This window comes from Fonsecaea nubica (assembly GCF_001646965.1).
Source record: "Fonsecaea nubica strain CBS 269.64 chromosome Unknown Scaff76, whole genome shotgun sequence".
Lineage (NCBI taxonomy): Eukaryota > Fungi > Ascomycota > Eurotiomycetes > Chaetothyriales > Herpotrichiellaceae > Fonsecaea > Fonsecaea nubica.
Genome location: NW_019173749.1, coordinates 1 through 25,531, shown reverse-complemented (window position 1 = coordinate 25,531; position 25,531 = coordinate 1). Strand labels below are relative to the sequence as shown.

Sequence of the window (25,531 nt, the reverse complement as noted above, 5' to 3'; positions counted from 1 at the left end):
CTCTACCGTTGACACGGCTCTCCCCGTGAGGAAGCGGACTTCGAGATGGTCTCCCCTTCTAGAAGACTACTTGAACTTGAACTGTTCCGAAGCCACCTACATTATCTCCAGATTGCCATCCCATCCCGTCCCAAACCCTGGCGTCCGGCCTCCTTCGTAAATGCGAGGCACTTTTTCCTTTCTGCAAGAGGGACCTGATCAGCAGTTACGAGTACGGCCACCTGAGGGGTCTTCAAATTTCCAGGGTTGTTCAATCACGGTCCAGGTAGACCAGACTCCTGAGTCCCTGATGGCGCACCTTCACGTAGCATGTTGGTGGCATCGTCAGAGACTTGGGGGAGGAGTGACCTTTGCTGTATCGCTGTTGGTAAACTCTTAGGCACATGCACCGCAACTCCAAAAGCTTTACGTATGCCGGGCCTGGAGCGGTTGTCTCAAGAGATCAGGAGTCTTTGGCCCCCCGTCGATGCGATTTGTAGACCCGAGTTCGTGGTACGATGACCCTCGTTTCACCACCTCACAAATCCGACCTCTGGGGATTCGCCTCTGGGGGTTGCGGCCTCCAGGACCAAACGAAGGGATCTAGGCGCAGGGCCAGAATCTCGCCCAGCGGACAAAGTTCAGAAATCGTGCTGGCTGGGCTCGGGTGAAATTGATGACTGGCGGAAGGCAAAGAATGCACAACCAGTCATTGACATAAGATGTTGTGTGGTTGCCAATCCGCCCGAGTTAGCGGGCGGAGGACAGCTGAGGTGATCCTCGTCGGAAGGCACTTCTGCAAATGTATTGGCTGATGATCATGGACAATGGTGTGGCACTTTATCTCAACATCCCTGCTATGATTTCCTATTGGTTCCACAGACTGTTAAGCTACCTGTGGCCTTGAGGTAGCATCATGTGACAGCCACTGAAGTCGTGCCCACCAACTCGGACGATTATGAACACTGAGCGGGACGATAGTCCGGAGACGCAAGGTACAAGTTTGTCGCAGCAGCCGCCGACATTAGTTTCTAGGAGTAGATCGACAAGCTGCAGGTTTCAGTCCAGGGATCTCAGACGGTGACGACGGTGCTGTTCCAAAAACAGAAAGAGAGAGGAGTAGGAAAAATCGAGAGGCAAGATGCGAATGAGATCGACCACCGGGGAAAGCGAGGTTGGAAACAGGCTGGCCCCTGTCTAGCTGGGATGTGGGTGCCCGACCAAGGTCTTGTGGCTGTGCACGTGCATGTGCAGAGAGAAATGATGGAAACATTGCCTGCGTTGCCTGCCTGCATGCATGGCCTGCACAGCCTCATGTTGCGCCTCACGCCTCATCGGCATATCCGATCACGTGCATTCACTACTTGTTTTCCCGAGGCTCAAAAGGTACGGGTACGCAGGTACTTTTGCCTGCACTTCGCCACCCTTTGTGTTGCCGATCATGTGAGATCATCTTCGCTTTTACCATCTTTCAACGAAAGAGCAAGGAAAAAACATCGGGCAGCAGCGATGGGGATGACGATACACAGCACGCAAGGTGCGGGACCGCCGCAACTTCGAGTTGAGGATCTTTTCTTGTCGGTGTGTCCATGCATACCTGTTGTGCACATCTCCAAGCGACTAACCATCTTAGAAGTGACCAGACTGCGACCAGCGATCCTTGCTTCGTGTCTGCAGGTGGCTTTGTCTGACCGACTGTTTCTCGGCTTTCCTCAGACTGTGACTTCGTATGCCTGCTTCAGCTCAACACTGAATTGTCCAGTCTTGGGGGCCTTGGCTGGTCCAGGTCTTTTCCAACCCTATGATGTGTCCAGACTTCGAAGTCGAACAGGATGTCGTGTCCTCCGAGTGAATTTGGTCGCTGGTGGTCTCCGTACTTGGCACAGTGATCACCTTGTCTCATCTCACCCTTTGAGTTGTTGGTTGCATTGTCAGCTGAGATTACTCACTTTCCACCTTCAACAAAAGTTCCCAATGGCATCCATGAGTGCGCACACAGGTGGAGGACTATCGCAGAACTGTACCCGCGGCTGGCGCAAACAACGATGCAGCAAGCAACATCGTCTGGTCGCTGACATCGGAAATGACATATGAGTTACTGAGTGTGGTGTCGATTGCCACGAGCGGGCAACGTATCCGGCACCTTCGGCGGTCAGGATTCACCACAAATCCCCTGCTTGGTCGCACAAGACGGCTTCGGCAGAATACAGTTGATGGCGAATGCCCGCAATGTGGATCTTCCAGGACGTTTGCACTACATTCCCACTGTACACTCCAGGTATGATGAATGCGGCGTGATCCGGTCCTGCTTGTGTTTGCAACAATGGGGACAACCGTCGAAAGACGTCATGGGAGGTACTTTCCAGTGCCAGATAATTTGACCCAGATGTTGTCTGTGCTACAGGCTTTGCAGTTCTGGGACCAGAATAAGTTCATTGCCCTCGCTTGAGAGAACTGACACAATATTTGGGCAAAGAATGGAAACGAACATTCCGTTAAATTTATCATGGACCTGGTGAAGTCGGATACCACTGCTCGACAGTCTCTGATCGCTGCTTATCCACAGGTACCTTTACGACGGCCCAGTGTTTGTTGTTTGACATGCCTGCAGAGTGCACCCATCTGAACACAATGAAAAGAGAAGCACCTGTGCAATCGGCTACAGACACGAGGCCTTCATAGGCCCAAAGGAGACTATGATTGCATTGGAAGCTCTGGTCAATGAAAGGAACACGACACATGACGAACCAAGTGAAATCGAAGCGGGAGCAGTAGAATAGGCTGTGAGCCGCTAACACAAGCATGGAGTCATTTCTGGGGATGCTTTTCCCACGCGAGTTGACCTGGGGGCTTCCTGAAAAGGACTTCCTCCCATCTCCCCTTTTTCCAGGGCAGCCTCGCCAGCGATACACCTTGGTAGCTTTTGTGCGGACAAAAGGGACGAAGGGAAAAGGGGCAAAGGACCCAAGGCTGAAGGTAGGGCGCCAAGCAACAGGCAGAGGATATTTATAGATCCGTAGGGCCGACTTGCTCTGCCCTTTTGGTCAAACAGTCGAACTGTTCGGGGAATTATGATCCCGCACGTGCGGATTTTTACCCAATCAGGTCTGAGCGTCGGGGTTTGCCTGACCGGCCCCCGATATGTGCTGAGTCGAAGGTCGGATGGAGCTTTCCCTTTTTCACCACCTAAAAAATAATTGAACAACTTGGTCAACATCCTATCTTTCTCCCTCCTACCGAATTTCGACATAATCGATTTCCTCTGGGCCGTTGTCTTTGTCCTTGTTGCGGTTATCTCGCTTCTTTGCAGTGTTGGGGTTTCAGGTACTTCATTCTTCGACTTGGTGGACTTTTCTCCAACTCAGGGGCAATTACCACCGCGACCCGGACAGGTGTTATAGCTCTTTTTCCAACTAGGAACAGCTTGTTCGAATAATCTCCTGGACACTTTCTTTGTTCGTTTTCGTGTGTTTATCAGCAACCAAGTCAATCAGGATCAATATGTCAGGATATTTCCGTTCTTCACTCAGGGTTGCCGGTGCAGCAACGGTGGGAGCTACAGCGGGCTATACAGCATGTCATTACTGGAACACGACCTTCTTCCGATTTAACACCGTTCATGCCGAATCTCCTCCCTCAGATGCCAAGGCAGCACTGAAGAAAATGGAATGGAAGGGTTTCACAGAGCTCAAGCTCGAAAAGGCTGAAATGGTCAATCACAATGTCAAAAAACTGACTTTTGCTCTGCCTGACGATTCCTCAATCACCGGGGTCCCCCCAGTCAGTACGTGTGATCTGCTGTCCACTTTTCGAGAGCCAGGATTGTCTAACCTTTTCTTCAGCATCTCTCTTGACTAGACATACGCCTGAGGGTGCCTGGGTCCCAGTCTTCCGACCATATACCCCTGTCAGCGCCAACGGTAAGTTTTCGGATCTGTCCATGGTGTAAATGGGCGTGGAGCTGATTATATAATGTACAAGACCAACCTGGATATGTCACGTTCATGGTCAAGAAGTATCCTAACGGCAAGGGGTCCGGCAAAATGCACTCTTTGAAGCCTGGTGATTCGATGCTGTTCAAACCTCTTCACGAATTCGACTACAAGCCGAATCAATACTCCGCTATGACCTTCATCGCTGGAGGGTCTGGTATCACTCCGATCTACCAATTGACCCGGGCCATTCTCAACAATCCCGAGGACAAGACCAAGATCGCCCTAGTTTATGCAAACAACACTGAGGAGGACATTCTGCTAAAACCTGAATTCGATGAACTGGCGAAGCAATTCCCTGACCGTTTCACGAGGACCTACACCATCAGCAAGACCACCCCTGAAAACGAGGGTCTCTACCACCAAGGCTACGTGAACAAGACCGTCTTGAACCAGGTGATGCCTCACAAGATGAACGAACGGAATGTCAAGGTTCTCGTCAGTGGGCCTCCTGCCATGATTGAAGCTGTGGCTGGCGCTAAAGGTGGCTTTGGATGGACTCAGGGTAGCCTGGGTGGCATCCTCGGAGAGTTGGGGTATACCAAGGAAGAAGTGCACAAATTTTAGAGATTTAGCACGTTGCAGGGACGGGATATTCTCAATTCGTTGTCTATATTACTAAGACTGGGTTCAATACTGGTTTCTTACCGGCACATGGAGGGGCGCTAGATATAGAATAGATAGACAGATGCTCGAGGCGAGGGGGCCAAGTGGCTAGTCTTCTCGGCTTGGAGTCTAGCTACGAGCAATTTTGGTGTTCTCAAACATCACGGACCGTGACATCCGTTGCAGAAAGTTCAGAGTTGGAAGCTTTGTATCGCCGATTTTGGCCTTCAAAGGGTGGAGGTCTGGTCAATCCCAGTTGCTGCCAGAGGACGCCATAACCGCGTCTTGGATGATGGCGGACCCTCCTTAGTCAACCGGGTCCAGTGTGATGGTCTGGAAGATAGAAGTATAGGACCGGCTGAAGGCTAGACATGCGCTGATCGCTGCAACCTCAAAGAGCGCATTGATATTGGATTATTGCGATGGAAGTTCTCGGGAGACTCGTTTCGTCCGAACGGTCCGGCCATATCGGTTGGTCGGTTGCATCATCCAAACCCCCCTCGCGCTCTCGGCCCCTCGCTTCGCACCAGTTTCCACACGCTTCTCAACAAGCTTGTTCCGTCCCCATGCTCACATCTCTATCGCCTACGCAATTCCACGGCCGTCTTCGAACCAGCGAACCAAACACAAGAGAATTGCGGCCGGAAATGGAAGGAACCCACTAAGAACACCTGGGGACGCGTTTGCTTTGTTCGCTAACTCATGTGAAGAAAAGAAGGTGACGTTCCGTGCTCTTCCTCGACCATGCAGGCCTTTGGTGAGTTCCTTCTTTTTTCTTTCTGATCCAAGGCGATGGTGATGATGGTTGGGGAATTCTCCTCCACGCTGCGAGGAACATGCTGCGAAAGCAAGCGCTGATCAACCTGGCATTCTCAGTCCCCAAGAATCGCAAGGTATGTATGTCATGCGTCGGCTTGCGCCACTTTCCACCTTCCTGAAGCCCCTCTCCGCAACAGCTAATGACTGCGAGGCTAATTCTTGTAGCCCAAATTCGACCTCATCCTGCGCATCATCGACTTGACCAACATCCCCTTGATCTATGGCACCGCTTGTGTGAGATGGCACCTCTCCTCTTCCAACGCCGCGGAGCACCGCGGGCGAACCGATAAGGCCCCGATTGAAGAACACAAGGCAACATGGGATTATTGGAAGGAAATACCGGTGCGTCTGACCATCGACAAGACGGGCATGCTCCAGGAGTGCGACATCCACTTTGAAGTTCTCCAAGAATTCCATGAAGGCGGAAGAGGTGGTCGCGTACATCTGGGCAATGTGAAACTCAACCTGGCCGAATACACTCGACTACCGGATCTACCGCCCGCAGACCGCGATCCGCAAGATGAAGCCGATGATGGAAGCATCACGAGAAGATATCTCCTACAGGACAGCAAGGTCAACAGCACGCTGAAAATTGGGATCCGAATGAGGCAGACTGAGGGCGACTCTAATTTCATTGCACCTCCACTGAGGTCAGCGATGGTGGTCGGTGGCATCGCGGGGGTCTTGACCACAGAGGCCGGCGAAGGAGACGACATCCCTAGCATCACCAGCAAGACGAGAGAATTGTCAGAAGCCCAGGATATTTATCGACGAACGCTGGCAGCGACGTGGGCATGTCAATCTGGGGAACTACCCCCGGATAAATTGGTTGAGAACCTGTTTGCGGGAGGAGACGGCGGAGTACGACCACAGTCGTCCAGTAGCAAGGCTAGCAATCAACAACAGCAACAACGGGAGCAGCAGCAGCAACATCCACAGAACACTAGGCTTGGTCTGCGTGAAGAGAACGGCAGCAGTTCAAGCGATGAGCCCAGGAGACCTGTCACTCCACGCCAATTCTTGACACCCCAGGTATTTGCCAGCGGAATCAGCCAAGGCCAGGGGCACCGGCGCGGATCAAGTCGAGATTCTCCCACTCTACAAACAACTGCCGCGGGTGCCGTCAGTGGCCGAGCAAGCATCGAGCAGCAAGTCCATGCGAGCCAGCAGGAACATCGCCGGCGTGATCGATCAGAATACCACGAGTTCACCGAGTTTGATCTCCGGGATGATTTACGGAGCTGGGAAATCGGAGTAAGGTGATGAATCACTTGAAGAATTTACGCGCAAATATATATTATGTCCCACTCACCATTCACCACTCACCGATGCTTGAGGCAAGACGGGTCTTCCGCCTGCTCTCCCGTCAGACCTGCTCGCATCGGTCCTTCTCCACTTTGGGAAGAGACGAAAGCCACTCAAAGCTCGCCCCGGATGGGGAGGAGAAGGCCTCGTCAGGCGTGATATCACCTGTGTTTCTAACAGCCACAGAAGCCGGAATAACGGTTTTGTTGGACGACCAAACCGGTATTCTCAGTACAAATTTTGCTGTCGGCCTTACCGAGGACGCTTATTCATAAAGGGAAGGTAAAAGAAGACCAGTCATCAAAGTGCTTTACGAAGCTTGCTATCGGCATTGGACGTTGTCATCTACGTATATATTACCAAAGCTCGAGATGTCGGCCCATGTCTAGCATCATTCTGATCACAGTGTACATCATGTTAGCAATAGAAGACACTGTATTTCCGCATAGCTTGTGGTACAGCGTGGAGCGTTGTGCCATATCTCGAATGTGGTGTGCGATTGACCGAGTCCTTATCCAGAATCTGCGAGTCCACGACTGCGGCAGTGGTGGTTCAGAAGACCGTTTACAACGACTCGGTCCAATCGGGCAAGGATTTTGATACTGGCAGGTGTAACTTGAACAGTTGAAATGTTTCTTAGATAGGCAGCTATTCCGAGTAGTTATGCCATCTTTACTCTGGGCGACACTTTTCCAATTTATGGGGAATTCGTCAACTGCGTACGTGCTTTCAACGGAGTGAACAACCAAAGCGCGTGGCCATTCTCTCCCTTGAACAAAACGCCATAGTCGTGGCATTTCATGCACGACATATATGTTAGCACGTGCCACCAACCGGGTTCATGTCTGCCTGCGGTGCCAGAGAAATCTAGCCAGGGCCAGCCTCAATCCGCTGGGGACTGCAGAATCTATCTGCAGTCGTGTGCAACGACGATGGCAGGGTGTAGCGGCACACCAGTTACCTCACGAAGAAGTCGACGAAGACCACACGCATCCTCCTCCTCCTCACCCTGGAAGTGATTTAAAATCCCAACCAACGACGCCCCCTCGGCCCAACTTTCGACGTCACAATTTTCGAAAATGGAAACCCAAACCCACCGCGCAACTTGGGGTCAATTCCCTAGGTACGCCTGCGGAGGTGTTGCTACTACCTACACGCGATCGACGAATACCCGAAGTCCCCAAGGATGAAGGAACGGGCAAAATGCTGGGCAGCACATTGGAGGAGTCCATCAACTCGGAGAGTGCCCCCTTGAGTGGACCGAAGTTGGCAGAGAACATCGAACACGTTCGCTCTCTCGTGGGCAAGATGCGCGGGCAGCTGGAAAAACACGAGTGGACAACCCTGAAGAGGCAGCTGCACACTGGGTTCCAGAAACAGCAGTTGACAAAGTATATTCGCTTGCGCAAAGGCAACCTCTCCGTCACCGACGATCTCGAGAAATACAACAAGAGGGAAATCATCAAATACTTGGTCGAAGAAGTCTGGGGCTTTACAACGCCGGTTCAGGACGAGCCTGTTTCTACTGGCAAACAGTCGAAGATGGTCATCACCCTGCACGAGCCTGTCAAGTTCGACCACCTCCTGATGCATCCGAGTCAGCCATTGAAGAAGATTGCCGAGGAGCTGGATGTCCAACTTGATGTCTATCCGTCTCAATACAAGATTAGAGCCACAGGATCCAGATCCAACGCTCAGCAAGCCCTGCAGAGAATCTCTCGCTATGTAAAAAATCTGGGACAGATTGTTATACCACTACATGACACCCACCGGGACATGTACCAGGATCCTGCTACCAGGGAGTATTTGACTGCGTACCTGAAATCGATTCAACGGAAATACCCAGGGTTGAACATTGGCATGGACGAGCAATACATCAGAATCGTCCACCTCGGGAACCAGCGCGGCGCTGACCAGGCCCGTCGCGAGATTTTACTTTCTGTGCCAACGGGGACTACTTCGGGAGAGTCAGTCATCTGGCCACGAAAGGTTACGTCGGCAATTGCCTACCAACCATTCCCTACTCCGTCTGAATTTCCTGCGCTATTGCATCACGCTCAATGGCTGAGACTGGTGTCTATCTCCCCAAGTCCGCCGACTGGCAATGCTGGTTCCCGCAAGGAGGCTGCTCTTACACCAATTCTGCAGGGTCTCTGGGGTACGTCCGACCCCTTCGCTAAAGTTGGCAGTGAGGGTAATCGGCAAGAACTTTACCATGATGTGACAGCCAAATTTGGGCAAGCTTTGACCAAAGAGGTACTGCAGGCTGCCAACGGTGGCGCTGCTCAGCACGTTGCGGTCGATTCACAGAAGCAGGGAAGATATTTTGTGGGAGGAGGGCCCTTTTTGCCACAGCATCTCGCACTTATGGAACCATGGATTGATCCGCCATCAAACCCTGCGAACGATATAGACCAACATGCGCGTGCCATCCTGCGCCTCGAACTCTCGCCTGTTCTAACCTCGACCGATTTGCCGACTTTCGAAATAATCGTCACGGCAGGTGAAGCTGTGGGCGGTCAGCGTCCTCGACTCAAGGTCGTCCGGGTGTCAGCCATACACCAGGAAAAACATTTGACAGTGCTGTGTCCACACACTCGTATGGACGTCCGGCTCACGCAGCAACTCAAGCAGGACCTCGCCTACCCTGGATCTTCCGAAACTGATGTCGTGCAAGCGTTCATGAATGCCCTGCGTGTCTATATCGGTAATGCGCAAGGACACGGTTCTTCGGATTGGGTGTTTCGACCATTTGTCACTTTGCAGGTACCTCTTGGTTTGCAAGAGGCACGTAAACATCCTCAGCAGGCCGCCCTTCTAGATGCACGGCAGGAAACTCGCAGCGGTGGAAAAACAAAAGGCGCAAAGAGCCCTGCCGGTACTATCGAGAAGAAACAGGAATATATTCTCCGATCAGTTGATGTTGTTGACGTTGATTCACGGCTCTTCTCAGTGGAGTCAGCCTCCCAAATTCCCAAGACCAAGACCAATCCCAAACCCACGTCTAAGCGTACTTCCATGTCAACAGCAAGGTTTTGCTTGGACCACGTCACATACACCGGCGCGGCTGGTACGAGACAAGAGCTTCGCCTAGCAGAGCGACCATTGCTGAGTCCCCCAACCTTTGCACAGCCGGATCTGCCTGTGTTTGTGAAGGCAGCGTTGGACTTGGTGAAGAGGCTGGACAACGACCCTATGAAGGCCATCCCAGCAAAGACGACGAGCTGAGCACGGTTGAAAGGTGTGTGAGAACTAGGAAAGCTAGCAAGCGCCTGCACAGTCACCGATGGGCTATTGGAGGATATGCGCATCCATATGTCATCCAGGATATAGAGGGGCTTTCTGTCACCATTGTTCGATGTATTCTACCAACGATACCCATGGACATCGGAGTTTATGTACTATCCTCATCACCCGTCCCGTCCCGTCCAATCCAGTTCATCAAGCAACTGTGACTGTCTAGTCTAGGTCATATCTCTAAATATATCCATGTCTATACCTATCTATGTGTCAACCTGTACACTAGAGCGACAGCCAAGCCAGACAAACCCCAAGACCAACGGCATACTTGTATCGAGACAAGAATGAAACATATTTTGGGGGGGTTGAGGGAAGAAGAAAAAGGCCCAGCTTGAAAAGGGCTGTCGATCAATTCTGCCTCTCTATTTCTCTCTGTGTCCTAGAATTCGATGTTTGTCTTGCCAGAGACTCGAGAAATCGAAGGAGACATACCCCCCATGCATTGTCCTTCTAGATTCCAAGTGAATTAGATAGATAGGTCCGTGTCTCCTTCCTTTCCCTTACCGAAACGCCCAGTGCGGATGATGATATTGATTTAATTACCTCCCCTCGTCATCCCGTTCAGGTTTCAGGGTCGGTCGCGGTCCGCGACAACAGCCTCTCTTCATCATCGGCGACTGCGCGACGGGAAGTACTGGCACCTGTGCCGCTCTCGTCAGTCTCACCGGCATTGATAGTCAGGCGCACACGTTCATCCACGGTATCCCATCCTCCTGGACTTTCTTCGCCACTTTGTGTATCGGCCCCTGCTTTCCTCCTGAATTGTTGCATCTCGTTCTCGTCTAGTGCGCGGACGTTGGTCGACTCAAAGTCCCGCGCGTCGATCCTCTTGGCGAACAAGATATCCAGCTCTTCGTAAGTCCGGTCCTTCGTCTCCGGTAACCTGTACCACGCCCACACCCACGTCAGAATGGCCGTGGTGCCCCAGAACAAACCCGTGTAGCCGCTCCAGTTCAGTGCCTGCGGGTTCATCATGTACGGCTGGACCACCCCTCCTATGAAGCCGACGAGGTAATAAGCGTTGCGGGCGAGACATATCGTCTTGGTCCGAAGGCGCGTAGAGGAGACTTCTCCGGGGAGGGACCATCCTAATTGTCCAACTGAAAGCTGGAAGACGATGGTCCAGACCAGGGTGAGCAGGGCTTGCGTGAATGCAATGAAGACGAGGGAGGACCAGATATTCAAGACGCCAATGACATAGAGAATGAGTGCCATGACTAGCATCGAAGTCGTGTAGATTCTTCGACGGCCGAAGTAGGGCATGACGAAGAACCAGTTCGCCAGCGTCGCGAGCAGTGCCAAACCAGTGCCGAAGAGACTCAGCGTGTACGTCATCTCGGCACTGAGGCCAACCTGTTCGTAAAAGTATGTCGCATTATAGCCAAAGGACAGCCCAGAGAAGTTTTGTCCGGCAAAACACATGCATGCGATCTCGGTGCGTCGGAGTTCGAATCCGCGGAAGCAGTCGACGTAGGATGTGCCGATTTGCAACGACTGTTCCAGGTTATTTGTGCGGACGATGTCCGCGAGCGTATCTTTGGGGTCGATCTTGGCTGTGCGTGACTGAAGGCGTCGGAGCGATTTCTCTGCATCCTCGAGACGCCCCTTTCGGACGAGATACCACGGTGATTCTGGTGCGAACGACAACAGAGGTATGAGGAAAGCCGGCCATATCCATTGACAACCAAAAGGGATTCGGAATCCCCACTCGTCGTCCCTTTCCAGAAAGATCCGTAACACGATCGCACATATGATTTGTCCAATGATGAAGCTCATGTTGGTGAAACTCGAGAGGTAGGCCCGGAGCGCCATGGGCAGCACTTCGCTGGAGTAAGATGGTGCAACCGTCGCGAAGATACCCCATGGAAAACCACACAAGAATTGCCCGATCATCAGGACCACTATGTTGGGGGCAAAGAAAGTCATGAAGATGAGACAAGACAGAACGCACAGGGAGCCGATGAGCACTCGTTTCTGGCCAAGTCGGTCGACAAGATAGCCGTTCAATATGGTTCCGAGGACAGCGCCGACGCCTGAGGCCGTTCCAATCTATACTTTGTAGTCAGTTTGCACTGCAGCCTCACATTCTAAGCACGACTGAGGTGCATGAAGACTTACCGCGGCCATCCAAGTTGCACTGAGCTGATAGCCGGACTTCGTCTGCTCGGTAACTCCAACGAATTCACCATCTGCAACAAACACTTAGCATAAGGTAGCCCATATAAGTGAGGAAAAGGGGGAAATCGAGACGCACATTTCCGTTGAAAGGTAGGATAGGCATAAAAATTAGGTACAAGAACGCTGTCAAAGCCTTCCATGATCACGCAGGTGCTGACCGCCAGGGACCAGAACACGGCCATGGGGTAGGCTTTGAGAGCTTCTCGTACGGTCAAGTTGTGTTCAAACTGGGAATACTTCGAGGCAGCTTGTTCGAGCCTTCTATTTTCTTCTGCCTCTTCATCGGCATGCCACTCCTGGCGCAAGGGTAACTGGCTCGCACTTCCATGCTGGTAGAAGTCCCGTGCTTGGACACTGTCCTCGGTAGCTTCTGCCTTTGCTAACAGTGGGCGATCGCCCGAATGGTCGTCGTCCTCAAGACTTGTCCTCGATGGGGTGCTGGGGACGGATTCATGGTCTGGATATCTCGGTCAGGTACATCCCGACCTTGCGAACTATTCTTCAGCTGGGAGTCTTTACCATTCATTTCAGCCGGCTGGGCATCCTCGCCGCCGGTAAAGGAAGTCTATCCCTCGTTGGCCGTCGGAGGGAGCGAGGCGATAGAAGCAGTGTCCCTTGCTGCCGCCGAAGGGTATTGGTGGAGGGATGTTATGGAACTAGCCAATGGCCAGAGGAGATAAGAGGCCGGAATCCACAAGTTAACGTCCCGGATCTCTGTGGGTCATAGATGCGCCATTGGCATTGGCAACGGTAATTTAGTACTGATCGGGATAGAGGCCGAAAAGGTTTGAACGTTTCCCTGTGCGCTAGTTGGACGTGGCGAAGGATCCTCCAGCAGCAGGTTCGGGGAAATAGATGGATTCGTGGTTTGAAGTGAAGGAGAGGTCAGCAACTGCGTCTGATGCAGAGAAACCCTGGAAGCGAATTACGCGGACTCGGCGGAGCCTGTGGGAAAGGGGGTCAGCGGGATTGATTGCACGTGATTGGCTCAAAGTCTCGGCAAGTTTGTTAGTGGCGGAATTGGGAAAAGGCGAGAAAGAGAGACAACCTTGACAACTCAGCAATACGGCTTTACATTGCATCCAACTACCACATGGCAGCGCTTGAGCAGTCAAAAATGCCGATGTTGCATTTCTCATTCGTCCGCTGCTTGGCTCGGTTCTTCTCGCCTTGCAGAACGCCCCTCCTTGCGCGACCGCCTTGACGAGAGTCTCCTGCATCGGTCATGTACCGCAGATCTGCGCATCTTGCAGCGGTTTTAGGGCTATCCTTCCTTATGTGGTTCCCGACCTATAAGATGGGGAGTCTGGCATCCCTGAGCCTACCAAGTGGCCTACCGTTGTTTCGTTCTTCGTTCACCACATAAAACGATGTTGCTTCTCTTCGCACCAACCCTCTTAGCCACTTCGGTGTATGCAGTCAACAATGGTCTGGCTAGAACGCCTCAGATGGGGTGGAACAACTGGAATTCCCTCGGCTGTGATGTATCCCAGTCATTGTTGCTCGATACTTCCAAGGTGTTGCTGAATAGCGGCCTGAAAGACGTGGGTTATCAATATGTCGTCCTTGATGATTGCTGGTCGGATGGGCGTGACGCCGGTGGCTATCTTCAACATGACGCGAAGAAATTCCCCAACGGCATGAAATGGGTTGCTAATGAACTTCACGAGATGGGTCTCCTGTTTGGCATGTATTCAAGTGCTGGAGAAATGACCTGCGCCAGATACGAAGGTTCGCTTGACCACGAAGAGAAAGACGCAGAGATTTGGGCCTCGTGGGATGTCGACTATCTGAAATACGACAATTGTTACCATCGCGGCCGATTCGGCTACCCTGAAATCTCCTTCAACCGTTACAACAAGATGGCCCAAGCACTCAACGCTACTGGTCGACCAATTCTTTATTCGTTATGTTCCTGGGGAGAGGACTATGTGCACACGTGGGGCATGTCCATTGCTAATTCCTGGCGAATGTCCGGCGATATCTATGACCACTTCAACCGTCCAGACGCTCTATGTGCGTGCGACGATCCTCGAGATCCGCATTGTGTCGCACCAGGAAGTCACTGTTCAGTCATGAATATCATCAATAAAGTTGCGCCCTACGCTGATCGCAGTCAGTTTGGCGGCTGGAACGATTTAGACATGTTGGAGGTGGGACAGGGTGGGATGACTGACGAAGAATACAAAGTATGGCGAACTCGATCCTGATTCATGGCTCCGCTGATTGGTGTTTGATGTTTAGGCACACTTTTCCATGTGGGCAGCTCTGAAATCTCCGCTACTGATTGGGGCCGACATTCGCAAGCTGTCGTCCAAAACGTTGACAATTCTAAACAACCCGGCCGTGATTGCAGTCAGCCAAGATCCACTCGGTCGGTCTGTTGCTCAGATATACCGGGATCAACAGGTCAAGAAGGACAAATATGGACAAGGCGAGGTCCAAATTTGGAGTGGCCCGCTTTGGCTCCACGACCAGGTTGTCATCTTCCTCAATGCAGCGGACGAGGATCTCGAAATGACAACCACCCTCAATGACATCTTTGTGCACGAAGGGCCTGAAGGTTCGGCGCCGCAGACCATGGAGGAATTTGACATCTACGACCTGTGGGCTGATCGCATGGAAGATTCTACAGCTGAGCAAATTCTCAATGGAAAGGCTCAATACAGAAGCTCGTGGTATAACTCGACTCTGACGCCGTACAAAGAGGGTCTGGCCAAGCCTGACCCGCGGCTTTTGGGCAAGCGTGTAGGCAGCATTGGACCAAAGCATGACGTTCTGCGAGCGCATGTACCACGACATGGTATCCGCATGTTCAGACTGCGGAACTTGAGTGGCGCCTCTCCGAGATACGCCACGACCAAGAGTGAGCTCTAATATGGGATTGCAACGGGTCTGGGAATTATGAGGGATGTGCAAGTCACAGACAATCGACACGGTGGTGCTGAGGTACTCAATATTGTCAAGACAGGGAAATTGGATCTATATACGTGGATAGATGAAGCTGGCCGGTGCGATTGTGGCCAATTCGCCAAATCATTCTGCCTCGCCGCATGTCGCGTGCACCTCGTATTTCCCCGCCTCGATTGTATTGATCCTTGCGCGTCTCCAACCCCGCTTCCTTCTTCGCCGCGTCCTTGACACAGCATTTGATTGCTCGCAACCCGATCCAAGACTATCGAACTCAGACACGGTCTGCTAGACCACAATGCGTCCTCCCACTGCCTGTGTCGTATGTCGGTAGGTGACAATTCCTTTCCCTCCACAAGGTCTAAATTTCCATCAGAACTCGTCGCCGCAAATGCGAAATCACCGCACCCAGGGCACCATGTGCCTATTGCAGTTCGCGTAAACTCAACTGCTCCTTTGCGCCTTTCCCTCGGATCGATACCACTTGGCCTACCCAGTCACCAACCACGACTCCCAATACCTCCGTGTCTGGCTCAACTCGGTGTCAATGCGTCACGATAGAATTACCCTCTCAGTCTCTATGCGTAGAGCTCGTGGAACTGTATTTCCGCTACATACACGACACGTTCCATTCACTCTTCCATCCACCCAGCGTGGTGGAAGACGTCATCAATGGCACAATCCCAAGGGTTCTTCTGCTCGCCATGATCAGTCTCTCTGCGAGGTTTTCGGAAGATCCCTTCTTCACGGGAACTGATCCCAGAATTCGGGGTAGACTATACGCCCGGGAAGCAGAGCACCTCCTCAACATTCGTGAAGTCTCTATGACGACGTTGCAGGCCGCCGTCCTTCTCGGGGCCTATGTTATCACTGAAGGAGAGGCAGCTGCCGAAGCGGTCTACTACAGCGTAGCCTGTCGGAATGCGCTGTTGCTTGATCTCCCCAATATGGCTGTTGCGTCGAAGGTCGAGCAGGAAGTGAACCGGCGAGCGTGGTGGACGCTATGTATGATTGACGTCTGGTCTTCTAGAGGTGTCAGAATCCCGAGAATGCTGACACCCAGGAACGACGTCCCCTACCCTATGGAAGAGACGGTGTTTCACCGCCTGCGCCCCGGTGGCATCGACATCCCCAGCCCATCCAGCCTGCAGGAGTCGAGTGCTTCGCTGCTGACACAGATGATCAAGCTCAATGCGATTCTGTTCGAGATCAGCACCGTCAACGAACTTGCGGCATCCCGCTCCCACCTCGACACCCACCACAAAGAAGCCGTCGATGCACTCACAGCCAAGTTGGAAGGTTGGTACGACAACTTACCCACTGGGCTGCAGGACACACACGCAAACCTGTCGCGCTACGCCACGATCGGGCTCGGTCCAATGTTCGTGGCGGTCTATCTGGGCTATTACCACTACGGACAATTACTGTACTATCCATACCTCCACGAGGACTCGTACGACGACACCGTCCACGCGCGGTACTACGCCGACAAGTGCAAGGGCCACTCGATCGGGCTTTGCGAGATTCTGTACCGGGCATATTCCACCCCGGGCTGCGAGGTATACTATACCATGGTCGGACACGTGCTGGTCATTGCATCGACCGTCCAACTCCACATCCTGCTCTTCAGCACCGACGAGGTCCAGATCCGCACCGCGCGCTCGCGTCTCGAACGCAACTTTGAGATCTTGACCCGCCTGCAGGCCTTTTGGCCCACCTTGGACGTCTGCTTTACGCGGTTCCGCGAGTTCCACAAGGCATGTCAGAAATACAAGGAGACGTCCTTTCACATGGATCAATGGATGCTGCAATTCCTCTTCGAGTTTGGCAAGCCCGTGGGCGAAAAGAAGCCAGATGATCTCGTGGAGCTCAGGCCGTGGTCCATGCAGGACTTGGGTTTCACTCCTCTTTCTTGACTTCCAAAAGAGATGAATTGCTTACGTCTGAAGTGAATCAGACTACTCATAAGCTCTATAACAACCAAAGCTGGCTGGTTTGTCCTGGCTATACATCGTGGCCCGTTGATCTCCTAACGTCATGAGATTGCTCACAGGCGTCATTCTCCAACCAGTAAGTCTGATACAACCCTCGCGCATCACATCATGCGCTTACAGACTTGCCTTCCCGCTTGTCTCATACGGAAAGATAAAGCTGATCAATCCCGCAGCGATATACAAACTCGCCGAGACGAAAATGGGCGTGTTCGTGTAGCCGACATAAGTTGCGATGATCGGCGCCATCAGACCACAGATACGATTGAATGCTGCCGCCAACCCGCAACCCGTGCCTCGGTGCACGCTGGGGATGACCTCGGGCGTATAGCAGTACAAAGCTCCCCACATGCTACATGATCAGTCAGTGCATGAACCCAAACACGGTGACCCCAGAGTGCAACTCACATATACGAAACAAAGCTGGTGATGCAGTTGAAGGCAAGGATTTGTGCCTGTGTCCGTGCTGCTGTAAAGGCAAACTGGAAGACGGAGGTCAAGATCAGAGAAATACCAAGCGTGCCTCTTCGGCCAATATATGGTAGTCCGATAAACCACCCTGCCATCAAAGTACCTGGAATGGAGCATGCGATGATGATGAAGTTGTTGCGATACGTGATGCCGATGCTATTCGAGCCGCTCTGCGCACCATGCAACGCCAGATCTATCTCATCGTCAGCAACTTTTCCACGTCGTCACACTCGTATACATACATTCTGGCAGAAAGTTCGCATACAATGGTGACGCAAGACCAATCATGCCCCATACGAGGATGATGAGGCTGGTGCTATAGGCAACCTTCTTGGTGGAGAAGAGAGCTCGAATGTGCTTGAGACCCCCGGGTCGGAATTGTGCAAGAGTGCGTTTCCAGGAGTTGGGCCTCTTTACAGCTGCGGGATGGCCGACGGTCGCATAGTCTCTCTCGACTTGCAACAGATCCTCGACAGTCAGGGGCTGTGTGGTGCCATTGTACTTTGCGACATCGTTGAGCACATCAATGGCTTCCTGGTACCGTCCTTGACCGATCAGATACCGTGGACTTTCACGGAGTCGGAAGAAGACGAAGCGAGCAAAGAAAGCGGCCAAGGTGATGCCACCCATGGTGTACATCAGATACCTCCAGCCCATGTTGTCCTTCTTATGGCATTGACCAACAGGTGTGTCGGCGCTGCAAGAGAAGTTGGGAAGAAAGCCCCAGGCTGCTCCTGCTGGGATGGCTTGACCGATTGACCACCAAACGGCCAAAATTTCGAGGAGATACTGGTGAGTCCCTGGAAGGAATTCAAGGAAGACGGCAGAATCGACAGGTACTGCGCAGTCAGCGGAGGGGGTTTTTCTTTTTGGATTCAAGGTTCTGGACTTACAGTTTCCTCCAACACCAAACCCGCAGAAGGCGACGAGAACGGCACAGGACACGAAGCTGTTGGCAGCTCCTGCAGCGGTGCCAAAGACTCCAGCAATCAGCAGGGTCAGGTTGAATGCAAGTGTTCTACCGATCAAATCGCCTGCCACGGTCAGAACATGAATTGGATTCCGGCTGAGATATCTCACTTCCAAGTCCCCAGAAAGTTGCACCAACAACCAATCCAGCGATCAAAGCAAGAGACAAAAATGCCGAATGCTTTGGCGTGAACTCAACGGCCACTTGGGCAAGTGCGTCCGAGACGGTCGTTTGCCAGAGCTTGGGACCATCAGCTGATGCTATATGGGGAAAAGGCCCGAATACTTACTTGATCACACAGCCAACCGTACCCGCAGAGGAAGAAGAGTACCCATTGGTACTAGAAATGTCAACTCGCTTCATCCTGGTGGGCATCCGCTTGGTATTACCTTTCCCATGCCGATGCACTGAACTGCATGGTTCACGAGCCGAGCTTGGTGCTCAAAGACTGGGTCGAGACCGTCCACATGCAGTGACTTGAGCTCTCGAATAGAGCCCACCTCGGGTGCCTCCTCCGAGACTGGACTGGCAGTGCCAACATTGGTGTCTTTGTCTGTACCCATGGTCTCCCTTGTCGTCAATCAAGCCGAAGTACTGAACTTGGGAGAAGTCAGAGACGTGCACGGTGGAAACAAGCCATTCTTTTGTAGTGACAGGCGAGGTTGAGATCCCCATGTTTGGCTTTCGGTACTATCATATCTGCCTTGATAGGCCCACGGAACGCTAGCCCCGGCTCCATATCCAACATTGTGATAGACATGTGGGCGTGGATAGTGTGGGCTTTTGGCATAGAACGGGAGGAACCAGCCATCCGGTTGCCCGCTGACGGTCAAATCTGCATATCCTCATTGGAGAGACAGCCAACGCTCCTCAAGATAGGGGAATGGCCGGGGAATGGAGAGACTATCACGGGCAAGAAGACTCGGCGAAGGAGCTTATCTGACGCCACGAGGGAGACTTTGAGAAGATCGAAGGAGCTTAGCGCAGCCACCGATGAAGGAGGAGATGCCCGCTACATCGATCTCGGTTCGCCGTCTGCTTGCCCGTCCATATACAACTGTCCTTTGCCTCCACCACTCCATCCGGCGAACAGATCGAAAAGCTAAACCTGACCTATCTCATGGTAACGAAGCTCCCCGACGCGATGGACCGATCTCCAAGATCCTGGTGTTTGCGGGATAGACGACGGCCGCGCCATGTTTATAAAATCGAGGTAAGAGAGACTCAAACTCACGAGTCGCAGCATTAACCACCGTATTAAACCACCTGCCCATTATGGCCGCCGAAACCAGCGTTCTTCCCCTGCCGACCGTCGACCATGCATTCGTCAAGGTTGAGCCTCTTATTTCTAGTCCGCCGGGGCCTGTTCGCTTCGACCCTGCCAAACACCTCTGCTTTGAACCGCCAAAAAGCATCATTACCTTGAAAGAGCTGCTCCTGTCGGAGAAAGATGCCATCTCGCCCGTCGCCATTACAGAGCCATTCCCGCTGTTCACCCTTGAAGGTGTCAAGCAGATGCGGGCGGACCTCTTTCGTAAAGAGATTGTGGTCAAGCATGGCGACCGGACAAAGCCGAACTGCTATAAGATGAGGGGATACTCGAAAGATACACCCTTTGTTGATTCCGTATGGCGCAGCAAAGAGGTCATACAAGCTTGTTCTGACGCTGCTGGGGTCGATCTGGATGTGGTGTTCGACTACGAGATCGCCCATATCAACGTCCAAGTGGACGCTCTGGAGGACGGCATGCCACTAGATGCTGCACTACCACCTGCCATGCCTCCCAACCAGGCACTATCGACCCCCCTTCCAGCTGTTGACCAGTCCGAGGAGCTCGCCTCGGTTGGTCGATGGCACACAGACTCGTATCCCTGGGTCTGCGTTTGCATGCTGTCCGACCCATCCAATATGATCGGCGGTGAGACTGGCCTCAGGAAAGGGGACGGTTCTATCGCCAAGATCAGAGGACCACAAGTTGGCTGGGCCGTGATGATGCAAGGAGGCTGTATCGAGCACATTGCATTGAGAGCCGTCGGAACTGGTGAGCGTGTCACCATGGTTACTTCGTTCCGTCCACGGGACCCGAGCTTGAAGGACGTCAGCAATCTGGGCAACGTCAAGAAGAGCAGTCGCCACGACCAGCTGTTCAAGCAGTGGTCGACGTACCGCCTTGATGTTCTCGAGAAGCGGGCCCGACTACTGAGTGAACGGATCGAAAAGGGCAACTTCTCTGGAGAGGAGATCGCCAAGCTGGTCGCTCAGTGGAACGACGAACAGATCCCGTACATGAAGCACACCGCAGTCGAGATGGTAGGCCCTGGAAATGAAGGCTCGCAAGATTAAAGCATCAAAATCGATGTCCCAGCAATAGATTATTATGGTTCTAGCTAATCGAGTTTTTCGATGCCTTTAGCAGCGCTGAAGCCGCCTCCGCTAGGATCCCTGCGTCCCCTCCTGGTAACATGATGAAGCTGAATCCCATCTCCATGAGACGAGGAATCGCAGCCTGTGAGCCGAGAATGCCGATCGGCTTTGCCCACTTTTTGCCCACCTGAAGCACTTTCTGCAAGGCTGCCACGTATTCTGCTTCATCCCCCGAGGCGCCCTCGAAGCCAAGCGAGTGTCTCAGGTCGACGGGTCCGATGAAGATGCCGTCCACGCCGTCCGTCCCGATGATGTCCTCGGCGTTGTCTACCGCCTCTTTCGACTCTATCATGGGCAGGATCATCACCTCGGGCGCCCGTTTTCGCTTGTAGTCAGCCACGTCGGGGGGTGCAGGGATCTCGGCAAAGGGCGTTCGAAAGGGACCATAGCTTCTTTGGCCCGTCGGAGGGTAGCGCGCGCGTTTGATGACCCCGTCAACCTCCTGCTTGTTGTTCACCATGGGCACGATGATGCCGCTGGCACCGCTGTCCAGGGCCCATTTGATCCACTCGATGCCGTGGGACGGGATCCGCACGATGGGCGCGCAATTCCCTGCCGACGCCGCCACGCTGGAATGCACCATGGCCGTGATCTCCTGCGCAGAGAGCGGCGAATGTTCCATGTCGATCATCAGCCAGTCGAAGCCGCATTGTGCCAGGATCTGGGCGCTGTACGGGTCGTTGAAGCTGACGAAGGTGCCGATCAGGCGTTGTTTGGTCTGGAGGAGAGAGCGGAACGAAGACATGGCTGCGGCGGATATACAGGACTCTCTGCCGTGGTACTTGCTGGGTCCATGTCGAGTCTGCGCGCGCACGAGGATTGTCTGTAGTTATATATAGTATTTGCCCTTTCCTCCTCCACCTGACTTTAGGAGGTGGTGGAGTGGCGCCGTACCTCACACCTCGAGACAGATGCGTTCGGCGGCATTGCGATGGCCACTTACTTGTCCATCCATGAAAATCCCCCTCCCTTCGCCTTATCGACACTTTGTAACGGGCAACAATGCGTTTCTCAGGAAGCGCGGAGATGAGCGATGTTGGCAGAGAAATCTCAACGAAGCCAACACACTCGAGAAACTCAAACCGGGAGAGCATTTATAAGGGTGACAGACGCATCATGCTTCGCAGCGGCTCAATGTTCATGCACCACTTTCTCAGTGGCTTCTTTCCTCCCTTAGCTACTATAGAATAGACCGCGAAAAAAAAAGGAAAGCATGATTTTCGACCCCCTCGGTCAAGTGCGCGCCGGCGCGCGTGAAAAGAGAAGCCGTCGTCGTTATCAAACCGTCGTGGTCTACTAGCCGCTTTGAGATAACAATTCCCGCAGGCTTCCCCCCTTCCGCGAAAGAGCCAACAACCTTAGACATCTCTCTCCATCCGTTTGGTTCCCATCTCAGGTTTGTTTCGAAGTCATGCATTGTCTTTGGGACCGCTCGAGGATGCGCCCTACCGCATCAATAGAATGGACCTGTCCAGCCGCCAGGAAGGTCCGAGGCCGTTCCGCTCGAGGCGCGATAGACCGTGCGATGCCTGTCGAGGACGCAAGATAGCGTGTCGCATCGAGACGTCGCCGCCGTGCGCGTTCTGCGAGAGTCGCGGGAGCACCTGCACGTTCCAGAACGGGCCGAACAACAAGAGACGGCGAGTTTTCTCGCATTCGCATTCTCTGCCAAACAACCATTTTCTGCCGCAGCAACAGCAGCAGCCGCTGGCCGAGGGGCGCCTAGCGTCGATCCCCCCTCAGAGCTGGGAGGATTTCAGCGTCGAGGCGTTTGACAGCACCATCTTCGACAGTCTCGATCTCGCCGAGGACGGGAGTCCTCCGTTTCAGAGCCAGGGCCAGAGTCAGAGGTCTCCTCTCCCGCAGCCGTCCGCCTCGGATGGACGAAACGCAAGTACAAGCCCGCGGCATTTCCAGCCGCAGAGCCTGCGCCCGTCTTCCGGGGATGCCAGGTATCACGACTCGGGCACGCTGCACCGATCCCAGATCCCGCCGGATACAGGGCACTTGAACCGGCATGTGATGATGGAGTTGATGAGAGGCAGCAGCAGCACCAATCCGCTCGAAATCTCCCGGGTTCGCCTGAGAAGCACGCGAGACCACAATGACGACCAGTCGTCCGGCGATGGTGGTCCGCAGATATTGATGGTGAGAGAGGATCCGCCGTTTCTGGTCAACAGCAAGTCGTGTATGGAACGTGCCTCGTGGCCAGATATCGAGGCTCTGCTCGTGAGAAAGCAGCGCGATGAACTCCTCCGACTGTATTTTCGGTTCGTGCAGCCTTTATTTCCCGTTCTCCAACAGCATGACGGGTTCAACAATGACATTCACTGCGACCCTCCGCAGGACACGGCGTCGCTCGCTCTGTTTGCATCGGTATACGCCACAGCTCTGCCGTTTGCCATACACAACGACTACCTGAGTGCGACACTGACCGATGCAAACGGTAAACGCGAGCAGCTTTACAGAATCGCGATCGCAGCTTTGCTGGAGGAGGCTAATTCGCCTTCTATTGAAGCCTTACAAGCATGTCTGCTTTTGCTGCAGAAAGGCCCGACGATCCAGCACCAGGGGCTGACACCGATGTATTCGTGGCTCTCGTCCATCGCCAGCACGATTGCCAGATCCCTCGGCCTGCAATATGACTGCAGCGGATGGAATATACCTCTGGCAGAGAAGCAGCTTCGCAGACGACTGTGGTGGGCGACATTCACTATGGATATCTGGGTCAGCGTGGACTCGCCTGGAGGACGATCGATCGGGCTCGACGACTACGACGTGCCTCTGCCAAAGTCCGCGGACGGCATGTCTGACGACCACGATGCTGGAATGGGACACAGCAACGAGTTTGAGCGGCTTGTCCTTCTAACACACCTCCTGGCCCAGATCCACGGGACGTACTACACGATCCGCGCGGCGAAGCAGACTTTGTCCGACTTATTCAAATCGCTCGAGTTCGCCCGCCCCCTACGCTCCGCGCTCAGCGACTGCAGACAGAGTCTGAAAGCTGATCTCCCGCTCAACTCTGGCGACGAGACCCCCGGGATGAGCGCATCCGTGCACCTCGCCGCGTGCGTTGTGTCGATCGTTCTCTTCCGCGCGCTCCTGCGGCCTGTCCAACACGGTAACACTAGTGAATCTCCCATAGATAGCAGCTACAAGTCCGCCGCATCCGCCGTCGTGACCGGCTCGATCAACTGTGCCAGAGAAGCCGTCGAACTGCTCGAGACCATGGTGAGCATGATCGGTCCGTGGAACGCGTTTTGGCACTCGTGGTCGCAAGGCAACTTTGCCATTGTCAGCACGTTCCTTGTGCAGTTGCTCCTCATGACTGAGACGGGTGGCGCGGCGCGGGCGGAGGTGAGCGAGCTGATTTCGCGCTGGAAGCGTGCTATTCGCGTCGTGGCCGGGAGTGGTGGCTGGGGGAGTTCGCTGATGGGCATGGCCTTGGGAAGATTGGATTCTCTGCTCAATCAGGCTGGATTGTGATGCGAGGGGAGGAGGTCGTAATGGTTATGAAAGAAGACCATTGGGAGAGATGTGTGTGTGTAGGCTGTAGGCTGTCTGTCTAGCTATTAGTTAGTTATTTATCTTTCAGTCTTTATGAGCGAGGAGATTGATTCTCAGCGCATCGATGTCTTGATGACTCTGCGGTAATCAGCATGTGTAGCCACGTATATATAGTATCATGCTTGAGTGCGTGCAAAGTTACTGTCCTCCGGAATATAGACGTTAGTGAGAATTCTCGACGATATAAAAATTGACCACTATCGCGAGAGCCACACACAGTATGTCAGTGCTTGGTACCTGTACCTGTACCTGTACCGTAGTTGAGTCGTTGGGTTTTGCGGTGCAAGGCTGAGAAAAATCAATTAGTAATCACAAGACAAGGCTGACAGAATCAGGAGAATATATCCCTCGTGTCCCCCACCACAGCAGCTCAAAAAAACTCAAGAAAGCCACACTATTAATTGCACCACATAACTTGGGGATCTACCTGCCTCATGAATGAATATACTGTACGAGGTAACACGTCTTCTCTTCTGTACCGAGTATATGAGTATATGCTCGACACTCTCTACATCCTCCTCTCCTCTGCCCATTCCCATCCATCCACCCTGGGGGATGAACGGCGAGGAACAAAAACAATCAACAGCCGGGATTCCCACCTGGTCACCCACGGTGGTACTGACCGGCCGGGAACAGGCTTAAGTACGGCTGAGCGGACGGGAAGCCCTGGTTTCCTGATCCGATGGTCGATTGCGATGGAGAAACCACTGAGAACAGTATATATGCATATATATACTCGGTAGCTGGAAATGTAATGATAGATAATACTCTCTTTTCGTTGGATGTGTACATACATACATACATACATACATATGATGTATACCTGGAGCTCCCTCCCGCCCTTTCCTGCCCCTTATACCATTCTCCCGCCCCCTCCGTTCACCTCTCGTTAGATCTCGTTTGTCTCCGTCCCATCAAACAAACACAACGACCCCAACCGATGAGACCACCGTCATCACGCATACATCCAAAACAAAACACACACCCACACGCCTACCAACACACGCGAACACAAA

General features: G+C 53.2%; 9 protein-coding genes across 9 annotated transcripts; 6 read left to right on the top strand and 3 right to left on the bottom strand.

The window, feature by feature from the left end:
* Nucleotides 1–3,480: 3,480 nt before the first annotated feature.
* On the top strand, nucleotides 3,481–4,538 carry AYO20_08893 (hypothetical protein; the record flags this gene model as incomplete). The annotated part of the gene is made up of 3 exons (XM_022647166.1): nucleotides 3,481–3,763; nucleotides 3,822–3,899; nucleotides 3,961–4,538. 3 exons carry the CDS (start codon nucleotides 3,481–3,483, stop codon nucleotides 4,536–4,538), a joined length of 939 nt encoding a protein of 312 aa, XP_022496824.1.
* Nucleotides 4,539–5,413: 875 nt separating this feature from the next.
* AYO20_08892 (hypothetical protein) lies at nucleotides 5,414–9,929 on the top strand (the record flags this gene model as incomplete). Its single annotated transcript, XM_022647165.1, has 3 exons — nucleotides 5,414–5,470; nucleotides 5,562–6,650; nucleotides 7,641–9,929. The coding sequence occupies 3 exons, from the start codon at nucleotides 5,414–5,416 to the stop codon at nucleotides 9,927–9,929; spliced, it is 3,435 nt and encodes a 1,144-aa protein (XP_022496823.1).
* A 633-nt stretch (nucleotides 9,930–10,562) lies between these two features.
* Nucleotides 10,563–12,705, bottom strand: AYO20_08891 (hypothetical protein; the record flags this gene model as incomplete). The annotated part of the gene is made up of 4 exons (XM_022647164.1): nucleotides 10,563–12,050; nucleotides 12,120–12,190; nucleotides 12,256–12,636; nucleotides 12,699–12,705. The coding sequence occupies 4 exons, from the start codon at nucleotides 12,703–12,705 to the stop codon at nucleotides 10,563–10,565; spliced, it is 1,947 nt and encodes a 648-aa protein (XP_022496822.1).
* An 844-nt stretch (nucleotides 12,706–13,549) lies between these two features.
* On the top strand, nucleotides 13,550–15,056 carry AYO20_08890 (hypothetical protein; the record flags this gene model as incomplete). The annotated part of the gene is made up of 2 exons (XM_022647163.1): nucleotides 13,550–14,368; nucleotides 14,424–15,056. 2 exons carry the CDS (start codon nucleotides 13,550–13,552, stop codon nucleotides 15,054–15,056), a joined length of 1,452 nt encoding a protein of 483 aa, XP_022496821.1.
* A 737-nt stretch (nucleotides 15,057–15,793) lies between these two features.
* On the top strand, nucleotides 15,794–17,005 carry AYO20_08889 (hypothetical protein; the record flags this gene model as incomplete). Its single annotated transcript, XM_022647162.1, has 1 exon — nucleotides 15,794–17,005. One exon carries the CDS (start codon nucleotides 15,794–15,796, stop codon nucleotides 17,003–17,005), a length of 1,212 nt encoding a protein of 403 aa, XP_022496820.1.
* Nucleotides 17,006–17,197: 192 nt separating this feature from the next.
* Nucleotides 17,198–19,084, bottom strand: AYO20_08888 (hypothetical protein; the record flags this gene model as incomplete). The annotated part of the gene is made up of 7 exons (XM_022647161.1): nucleotides 17,198–17,432; nucleotides 17,489–17,744; nucleotides 17,794–18,351; nucleotides 18,445–18,585; nucleotides 18,632–18,761; nucleotides 18,811–18,861; nucleotides 18,911–19,084. The coding sequence occupies 7 exons, from the start codon at nucleotides 19,082–19,084 to the stop codon at nucleotides 17,198–17,200; spliced, it is 1,545 nt and encodes a 514-aa protein (XP_022496819.1).
* A 712-nt stretch (nucleotides 19,085–19,796) lies between these two features.
* Nucleotides 19,797–20,864, top strand: AYO20_08887 (hypothetical protein; the record flags this gene model as incomplete). Its single annotated transcript, XM_022647160.1, has 1 exon — nucleotides 19,797–20,864. One exon carries the CDS (start codon nucleotides 19,797–19,799, stop codon nucleotides 20,862–20,864), a length of 1,068 nt encoding a protein of 355 aa, XP_022496818.1.
* Nucleotides 20,865–20,904: 40 nt separating this feature from the next.
* On the bottom strand, nucleotides 20,905–21,690 carry AYO20_08886 (hypothetical protein; the record flags this gene model as incomplete). The annotated part of the gene is made up of 1 exon (XM_022647159.1): nucleotides 20,905–21,690. One exon carries the CDS (start codon nucleotides 21,688–21,690, stop codon nucleotides 20,905–20,907), a length of 786 nt encoding a protein of 261 aa, XP_022496817.1.
* Nucleotides 21,691–22,406: 716 nt separating this feature from the next.
* Nucleotides 22,407–24,434, top strand: AYO20_08885 (hypothetical protein; the record flags this gene model as incomplete). Its single annotated transcript, XM_022647158.1, has 1 exon — nucleotides 22,407–24,434. One exon carries the CDS (start codon nucleotides 22,407–22,409, stop codon nucleotides 24,432–24,434), a length of 2,028 nt encoding a protein of 675 aa, XP_022496816.1.
* Between the last annotated feature and the right edge of the window lie 1,097 nt (nucleotides 24,435–25,531).